At 64.7% G+C, this 8,753-nt stretch overlaps 2 protein-coding genes across 6 annotated transcripts in view; one reads left to right on the forward strand and one right to left on the reverse strand.

Moving 5' to 3' along the window:
- TRAF7 (TNF receptor associated factor 7) overlaps positions 1-6,199 on the forward strand; it is a 19,913-nt gene extending 13,714 nt beyond the window's left edge. For 4 of the 5 annotated variants that reach the window (XM_023728393.1, XM_023728394.1, XM_023728396.1 and 1 more), the window contains 15 exons: positions 343-376; positions 966-1,149; positions 1,231-1,365; positions 2,003-2,220; positions 2,303-2,376; positions 2,474-2,522; positions 2,627-2,754; positions 2,887-2,969; positions 4,605-4,644; positions 4,747-4,863; positions 4,944-5,066; positions 5,251-5,370; positions 5,455-5,586; positions 5,673-5,792; positions 5,896-6,199. In XM_023728393.1, the coding sequence (XP_023584161.1) occupies positions 343-376; positions 966-1,149; positions 1,231-1,365; positions 2,003-2,220; positions 2,303-2,376; positions 2,474-2,522; positions 2,627-2,754; positions 2,887-2,969; positions 4,605-4,644; positions 4,747-4,863; positions 4,944-5,066; positions 5,251-5,370; positions 5,455-5,586; positions 5,673-5,792; positions 5,896-5,910 (1,572 nt within the window). In that variant the 3' untranslated portion in view covers positions 5,911-6,199. The remainder of the gene's footprint in view (positions 1-342; positions 377-965; positions 1,150-1,230; positions 1,366-2,002; positions 2,221-2,302; positions 2,377-2,473; positions 2,523-2,626; positions 2,755-2,886; positions 2,970-4,604; positions 4,645-4,746; positions 4,864-4,943; positions 5,067-5,250; positions 5,371-5,454; positions 5,587-5,672; positions 5,793-5,895) is intronic. The other variant, XM_023728395.1, reaches the window with a different exon arrangement.
- Positions 6,200-7,924: 1,725 nt separating this feature from the next.
- Positions 7,925-8,753, reverse strand: part of CASKIN1 (CASK interacting protein 1) — a 17,486-nt gene continuing 16,657 nt past the window's right edge. The window contains exons 20-21 of the mRNA XM_012554586.1: positions 8,618-8,752; positions 7,925-8,021 (exon numbers count right to left, since the gene is read on the reverse strand). Coding sequence (XP_012410040.1) covers positions 7,925-8,021; positions 8,618-8,752 — 232 coding nt within the window. The remainder of the gene's footprint in view (positions 8,022-8,617; position 8,753) is intronic.

The following is an 8,753-nucleotide window of genomic DNA, read 5'->3' on the forward strand; positions in this document are numbered from 1 at the left end:
CCATGCGGGGGGAGGGGGTGGGACCCCGTGATCACCACGTGTGGGGGGAGGGGGACCCCGTGATCAGCATGTGGGGGGGGAGGGTGCGGGACCCTGTGATCACCATGTGGGGGGAGGGGGCGGGACCCCGTGGTCACCACGTGTGGGGTGAGGGGGACCCCGTGATCACCATGTGGGGGGGGAGGGGGCGGGACCCTGTGATCACCATGTGGGGGGAGGGGGTGGGACCCCGTGATCACCACGTGTGGGGTGGGGCCACTGGCATAGGTAGGCTGGGGTGCAGGTGGGGCAAGAGGCCCTGGATGAGGAGTCCTGTTGCAGCCTCTGTCCTTTGCCCAACAGCACACTTTCTGTAGAAGATGCGCCCTCAAGTCAGGTAGGCGCCTCAAGAGAGTTTGGGCTGGGCCCATCATCAGCTGGGGCGGGGCCCTTCAGGAACTTCCCGGCCAGGCCCATACCTGTGTGCCCATGGCTGCCAGGCAGTCGCTGGCGGCTTCTCACGCACACACAAGCATCCAGGCGTGCTGGGGCCGGAGCTCGGGGCCTTTGTGAGCTCCCAGGGGCCCTCCAGGCTCAGGGCCTTCCCGTGGTGGATGCAGGATGGGGCATCCTGGGGTCAGCTCCTGCCGGCTCAGGCCTGGTGATGGCTGCCCTGTGGTGGGCTTCATGCTCGGGCCCCAACCCTCGCCCAGCCCCAGACGGTCCCGGGGAGAGTGGAGAGATCCCTGTACCACCTGCTCACCCCATGCTTGTTCTTGGGCTTGACGTGCCCCCACGCTTGGGTGCTGGGGCCTTGGGAGGCGCCTGATGAAGAGGTTCACGCCCATCCAGACGGGGGAGCGCATTTCGGGCCTGACCAACCCCGACCCCAGAAGGAGTCCGTTTCCCGCCAGTCCCAGCCTGGGCACAGTGTCGGGGCGGGTGCGGCCAGATGGCCGTGGGTCAGCGCGTCCTCCCCACCGCAGAGAAGTGCCCCGTGGACAGCGCCAAGCTGACGGTGGTGGTGAACAACATCGCCGTGGCCGAGCAGGTCGGGGAGCTCTTCATCCACTGTAGGCATGGCTGCCGGGTGGCGGGCAGCGGGAAGCCTAGTGCCTTCGAGGTGGACCCCCGCGGCTGCCCCTTCACCATCAAGCTCAGTGCCCGGAAGTGAGTGTGTCCCCCAGGGCGGCTGGCGGCCCCGGCCCGCTCTCCTGGGGGCTCACTCCCCGCCGTGGCCCCTGCCCGCAGGGACCACGAGGGCAACTGTGAGTACCGGCCTGTGCGGTGCCCCAACAACCCCAACTGCCCGCCTCTCCTCAGGATGGACCTGGGGGCCCACCTCAAGGAGTGTGAGCACATCAAGTGTCCCCACTCCAAGTACGGGTGAGTGGGGGGGGGGGCGCGGGGGGCGGCCGGCACTCAGGGTCACGTCTTCAGTGAGTCTTGGTCGAGAGCCGACTGAGCCGGGCGCTGGGGAGACAGCCAGGGTCCCCCGGGACACAGACCTTAGCCGGGAGCCACAGCGATGACTGTGTAAATTACAAACCCAGGTACGGGTGACACCAAGGAGCGACTCAGAGGGGACTGGGCTGATGGGGGGAGCGGGGTGGTTAGGGGAGCTGTGCGCAGAGAACTAAGGCTCTCGGGGGAGGGAACCGGGCAAAGGCCCTGTGGTCAGAGGAGGCGGCTGGAGTGGAGAATGGAGGGGACTGGGGCTTTCCAGGGCCCAGAGGCTGTGAGGGGAGTGGTTTTCATTCTGAGAATGAGAGGGGCCCCACCGGAGGCCCAGGCAGAGGCAGAGCGCTGGATTTCACCTGCAAAGTGGCCTGGGGGCTTCCGGGAGCCAGCAGGCAGGATGGGCGGGCATGGCTGCACGGAGGGCGGCATCCCATTTAGAGACGAAGGGGGCTGGGCTAGGGGGCAGTGACAGATGTGGGAGGGCTTGAGAGAGACGCGGTGTCGGGAGGCCAGTGGGTGGTGGGTCGGGGCAGGTGGGCAGGGCAGCGGTCTCGTGCCCCAGGTGCACGTTCATCGGGAACCAGGACACGTACGAGACGCACCTGGAGACGTGCCGTTTCGAGGGCCTGAAGGAGTTCCTGCAGCAGACAGACGACCGCTTCCACGAGATGCAAGTGGCTCTGGCCCAGAAGGACCAGGAGATCGCCTTTCTGCGCTCCATGCTGGGCAAGCTCTCCGAGAAGATTGATCAGCTAGAGAAGAGCCTGGAGCTCAAGTTCGGTGAGGCCTGGCCCCGGGGCAGGGGCTTGGGGGTGACCCCTGCTTTTGGCCCCGGTGACCCCAGCCCCTTCCTGCCACCCAGATGTCCTGGACGAGAACCAGAGCAAGCTCAGCGAGGACCTCATGGAGTTCCGGCGTGACGCCTCCATGCTGAACGTGAGCTGCCATGCGGCCCACCGCTCAGGGTCGGGGCGTGGGGCTGCCCTGGAGGCTGCGACAGTCCCGCCCACCTGCGCCACTCTCGGTCTTGCAGGACGAGCTGTCCCACATCAACGCACGGCTGAACATGGGCATCCTGGGATGTGAGTTTGTGGCCCCTGCCGCCCCCTCCCACACCCCCACCTCCATGGCTCCTCACCCCGCCCCCCTGCCCCCACGCCTCCTCACCTCACCCTTCTCTTTGCAGCCTACGACCCTCAGCAGATCTTCAAGTGCAAGGGGACCTTTGTGGGGCACCAGGGTCCCGTCTGGTGTCTCTGCGTCTACTCCACGGGTGACTTGCTTTTCAGCGGCTCCTCGGACAAGACCATCAAGGTGGGTGGGGCGGCCCGAGGGGTGGGCCAGCCTACCAGCCTCCGCCAGCACCCCCAAATGTCCCGCTCCCTCCTTCCTGCTGTGTGCCCCTGACGTGGCTGACCACTGGGCACCTGACCCTGGTCTCTGCAGGTGTGGGACACGTGTACCACCTACAAGTGCCAGAAGACGCTGGAGGGCCACGATGGCATTGTGCTGGCGCTCTGCATCCAGGGGTGAGCAGAGCACGGTCCCTCACCATGGGGCGTGTGGAGCCAGGGCAGGAGCCCGTGGGCGGGACCCATGCTTGTATGGCTGGTCCTGCTGTGGGTCCCTGCTCAGCGCTGGGCCTGGGGGTTGCAGGTGGGGCCCACTTCTGTATCTGTGCCCCATCTCCCAGAGCTGTGTCACTTGCGGAGCCTGGTGTCTTAGTCGTTTAGTGCTGCCGTGACAGGAGCCGCATGAGTGGGCGGCTGTAACAAAGACAAGTGTATTCTCTCTCAGTCTAGAAGGCTACAAGTCCAAATTTAGGGTGTCAGCTCCAGGGGAAGGCTTCCTCTCTCTGTTGGCTCCAGAAGACGGTCCTTGTCATCAATATTCCCCTGGTCAAGGAGCTTCTCCACGCAGGGACCCCGGGTCCGAAGGACGCACTCTGCTCCTGGCACTGCTTTCTTGGCGGGATGAGGTCCCCGATTCTCTGCTTGCTTCCCTTTCCTTTTATCGTTTGTAAGAGAAAAGGTGGTGAAGGCCACACTCCAGGGAAACTCCGTTTTCATTGGATCAGGGATGTGACCTTAGTAAGGGTGTTACAATTCCACCTCCTAATTCTCTTAAACATAAAATTACAATCACAAAATGGAGTACAACCACACAATTCTGGGAATCTTGGCCTAACCAAGTTGACACCTATTATGCGGGGACACAGTTCAATCCATGACACCCAGCAAAGCCCTGGAGCCCTCCCGCAGCCGGCACAGAGGTGGGGCCTTGGGATGTCAGTGAGCATGTAGGCGGGAGCTTAGCTGCCACCAGCCTGTAGCCGGAACCCTGGGCACAGCTCTGGGGACCAGGACCCCAGAGGAGCCACCTCCCTGCCCAAGGGGACCCCCTCCTGTGCTGCTTTCCTGTTTCATGTCGTGAGGCTTTGTATATGTGGACACAGGCATGAGCATGTGCATGGGAGTACGTGTATGTGTGAGCGTGCGTGAGTATGAACGTGTGTGTGTGAGTGTGAGAGCTTGTATGTGCATTGTGTGTGTGTGCGAGAGCATGTGAGAGCATTGAGTGGGCGGGAGTGCGAGCACGTATATGAGCATGTATATGAGCATGGGTGTGTGTGAACGTGTGAGCATGGGTGATGGCATGTGAGTGTGACGATATGTGTGCAGGAGCATAAGCATGTGAGTATGTGAGAGCATGAGTGTGAGACCATGTGAGTGTGTGAGCAAGTATGTGTGAGGGCGCGTGAGCCTGTGTGTGTATTAGCAGAGCTGTGAGAACGTGTGAGCATGTGAGTATGTGCTGAGAGCACGTGAGTGTGGGCGTGTGAGTGTGGGAGACCATGTGAGTGTGAGCATACGAGTGAGCAGGATGCCCGCCGACAGGTGGCAGCAGCCCGCCTGCCAGCACAGCCCGGTGGATTTATTCAGCACTAACAGGCTGGTAATGACCTCGCAGCTCAGCTGTCAGATGCTTTCCAGGCAGGCACCAGAGGCCTGGCCGCCACTTCCAAGGTTCTAGCACTGAGGCCGGAAAACGGAGGCTTAGGGAAGCAGCGGTGGCCTTGGCCTGAGCTGCCAGTGCCTGGTGGCCTTGGCCAGGGCGGCGTCAGCGGGGAAGGCAGCCCTGACCCGGCGGGTTTGCTTCCCCAGGTGCAGGCTGTACAGCGGCTCTGCGGACTGCACCATCATCGTGAGTGGGCGGGTGGGCGGGCGGGCGGGCAGGCACGCCACTCTCACTGCTCGAGGCCTGGCTCAGGCCAGCGGTGCCCTGAGGCTCCTGCGCTGCCCCCAGGTGTGGGACATCCAGAACCTGCAGAAGGTGAACACCATCCGGGCCCACGACAACCCAGTGTGCACGCTGGTCTCCTCACACAACATGCTCTTCAGTGGCTCCCTGAAGGCCATCAAGGTGCGGGGCGGGGGGGGGCCTGCACGTGCGGGTCCTGGGGCGCCGGGACACCTGCCCCGCGCTCACCACCGCTCCTGCAGGTCTGGGACATCGTGGGTACCGAGCTGAAGTTGAAGAAGGAGCTCACGGGCCTGAACCACTGGGTGCGGGCCCTGGTGGCCGCCCAGAGCTACCTGTACAGCGGCTCCTATCAGACAATCAAGGTGCGCCGCCCTTGCTGGCAGGGCCTTGCACTCTGCCCGCACTTCCCAGGTAGCTCATGGGGGCTCCTACTTGTGCCCCACCCCTAGCAGACAGGATAGACAGACAGCCACGTGGGTGGCTGGAGTGTCAGAGCCCTGCAGACCCTGGGGGGTGCCTGGCCCAGCAGCCCATGCTCGCCCACAGATCTGGGACATCCGCACGCTGGACTGCATCCACGTGCTGCAGACGTCAGGTGGCAGCGTCTACTCAATCGCCGTGACGAGCCATCACATTGTCTGTGGCACCTATGAGAACCTCATCCACGTAAGGCCAGGGGCAGGGTCTGGCCTCGGGCCCCACTCTGCCCTGTCAAGTGTCCCTTACCTGCCTGGGCCCACCCGTTCCTAGGTGTGGGACATCGAATCCAAGGAGCAGGTGCGGACCCTGACGGGCCACGTGGGCACCGTGTACGCCCTGGCGGTCATCTCGACACCAGACCAGACCAAAGTCTTCAGTGCATCCTATGACCGGTCCCTCAGGGTGCGTGCCAGCCTGGGGCGACAGCAGGCCCGGGCACAGGGTGGGCACTCGGTGCCCACGTAGCCTCACATCTCACGTGCCCCCAGGTCTGGAGCATGGACAACATGATCTGCACGCAGACCTTGCTGCGGCACCAGGGCAGCGTGACTGCGCTGGCCGTGTCCCGGGGCCGGCTCTTCTCAGGTGCCGTGGACAGCACCGTGAAGGTGAGTGCCCCGCGGGGTCCCACGGAGTGGAGCAGCCCAGGGCAGGCAGCAGAGAAGGGCGGCGTGGGCCGCAGGCGCACCTGACACAGCCCTGTCTTTGTAGGTGTGGACCTGCTAATGGAGAGCCTCCTCTGGGCCTGTCTGAGCCAGCTGGCTGCCTGGGGGGCCGGGGGGGCGGGGGGGGGCAGGCTGGCAGTACCCTCCCGGCCCATGCTTGGTGGCGTCTGCGCCGCTGCCAGGAGAATGCCCAGCACTCTCCCCTGGGCGCCAGGTACGACACTCGGCCGGCCCAGCCTGCTCCTTCCCCGTGACGGACTGCAGGCCTTTTTACTCACATTTTCTACTGTTTTTAGACTGTACATACATTTGATTACTTCCAGACAGAAATAAACGCTGCGCAGACTGTGGCTAGGAGTGGGAGCGAGTCCTTGGGGCAGGGGGCTGCGTGCGAAGACTCGGAGATGCCGCCCGAGGATGTCCGTGGGCAGCCACCGGAGGGGAGGGGCACAAAGGGGCTCCTTTTTGACATCTCAAGGGGAGTTAGGGGTTCACTTCTGACACTTTGGGGGGGCACAAAAGAGTTCCTTACGGACCGCAGGACAAGGCCCACCACCCACCTTGGGGCCAGGGTTCCAGCCTCTGCCCTCACTGCCTCCATCACTTCCCCCCCAAAAAGTGGACCAGGCAGCTCCATTTTCTGCTGTTTATTGATCGCCGACAGCAGCCCCCTGCCCGGGCCCCTCCCCGCCTGCTAGAGACCAGCCTGAGGGGAGGCCAGGTTGGCAGCCAGGGCACCCACTCCCGAGGATCGCCACGGGGAGACAGCTGGAAGGAGCTTTCCCCCGGGACAGCACCTCAGCCGGCCCCTCCACCCGGCCCGCCTCACCATCCCTGGCTGGCTTTCAGCGTTTTCCGATTTTTTTTTTTTTTTTAAGAAACGTCAAAGTTGTTCCCAACACATCTGGACCAGCAAACACAATAGAGACCAGTCAGTACTTTTTTGAGGGGGAAGAGAGAGTAGCGGGGTTGGAGAGGAACAAGGGGCGAGAACACCACACGACACAGCCTCGGACCGCGAGCAGAAGCGGCCGTCGGAACTCGAGTGGGGGCTGGGCTGGCTGCTTGTGCAGGGCCAGCGCGGGGTCCTGGGGGGTAGGCACGCACGTGCATGCGCCACACGCAGTCGCGTGCACGCCTCCGCTCCCACACGGCGGTCACTCGCCCACTCATGCCCACGCACACCCTCAACCACACCCCCAGGACTCAGCCACGCCCACGAGGAGGAGGGAGCCCCGCCCCCGTCTCCCACAGGCCTGGAAGAGGACACAGCCCATCAGCGAGCAAGGCACATCCTTCGAGTTCTTCCGACGCAAAGAAGTGAAGGGTGGGGGGCAGAGAGGCCCTGGCAGAGCACCGACCCCCTCCCTGTCCCCAGCCCCGTTTGTGCTACTGGGCCAGGGGCCTGGCCCCTCCTGGACCGAGGGAGGGAAGGACGGACAGACGGCCTGGGTCTCTAACAGCTTTTGTCTCGAGCTGGACTCCAGTGTCCTTTCAGTCGGTAAACGGTTTTCTATAGAATCAATAATAGTTTCTTCTTTCTTTAAATATATATTTGTTAAAGTTATACCTTTTTGTTTCTCTGGGGAAATCTGCCTCAGCTCATTCCCAATAAATTAATACTCTCCATAGCTTATATTCTGGGGAGGGGGGTGCAGTGGGGTGGGGGCCCCACGAGCCCCAGCCTCGGTCCCCTGCCCCTTGTGCTGAGCTGGAGCGGTTGGCCGAGGCCCCGATCGGCAGTTCTGTGCTGGGCGGAGGCCTGTGCTCTGCCGCGGAGTGGGAGGGGGCTCCAGCGGCGCCCCTTCCCCTCCTCCCGGAGCAGGCCCGGCGGCGCAGCAAGTATTGCACGGGGAGCAGCAGGCGGGCCGGGCCCCGCCGGCCGGGCCGAGCCCTAGGAGCCCCGGCCAGGCGCCCCAGGCAGAGGGCAGGAGTTGTGCTTGTGCGGGGGCTGCAGAGTCCCGCCCCCGCCTCGGCCCGCAGCCGCCCGGTCCAGGTGCCCGTCCTGAGGTAAAGGTCAGTGTGCGGGGCCAGAGTCTGGGCGGCACGGGCGGGCCCCACATGCCGGCGGCCCGTCACTCCAGCATGGCGTCCAGCTGGTCGGCCAGGTCGTCGAACATGCTGCCGATGTCGTCCAGGATGCTGCCGGTGCTCTTCTCCGCGGCCGAGGGGCTGGGGGCGGTGGGACCGGCGTGAGCGGGCGGGGCCGGTGGTGGGCCGCGTCCTTGCCCAGGCAGTCTCAGCCAGGTCCGGGAGTGGGGCGGGGCGGGGCGGGGCAGGGGGGAGATCACGCCTATAGGCCCCGCCCCTCGTGCACAGACACGCCAACGGTAGGCTCCGCCCACCATTGACCCCAGAGTGTAAGCCTACCGCGCCCGAGGGCAGACCACGACCCTCTCGTGAAGGACCCCGCCCCTGGCCCGGTTTCCTTCCATGGACCGCCCTAGACCACGCCCCTTTGTGCCGGTCACGCCTCACTCGCGGCAGGCCACGCCCCGGCCCTCTCAACGCCAACCCTGGCGCGTGATCAGGGCGGGAACCGGACAAGACCACGCCCCCGAGGCCTCGTCCCGCCGGGCCCCGCCCCCTAGGGCACAGCCACGGCTTACCAAGCTCGGTCCCGGTCAGACCGCGCCCATGGTCTGCCCTAGGCCCCACCCCCTGCACCAGATACCGCCCCTGGCCCGCTTACAGCCAACTCCGGCAGTGAAGGGGCGGGCCGGGATCAGACCCCGCCTACGGCCCCGCCCCCGCCCCCCCGTGCCTACCGGGGGCCCTGGCCGTCCTCCTGCCGGATCTTCTCCTCCACCGCTTGCAGCGCGGCCGCCAGGCAGGCGCTAGTCTCCTCCAGCTTCTGCCGGGCGCTGTCCCCGGGCGAAGCGCCGTCGGGCGCGGCAGGGGCCC

Source organism: Trichechus manatus, unplaced genomic scaffold (assembly GCF_000243295.1).
Source record: "Trichechus manatus latirostris isolate Lorelei unplaced genomic scaffold, TriManLat1.0 scaffold00024, whole genome shotgun sequence".
Taxonomy (NCBI): domain Eukaryota; kingdom Metazoa; phylum Chordata; class Mammalia; order Sirenia; family Trichechidae; genus Trichechus; species Trichechus manatus.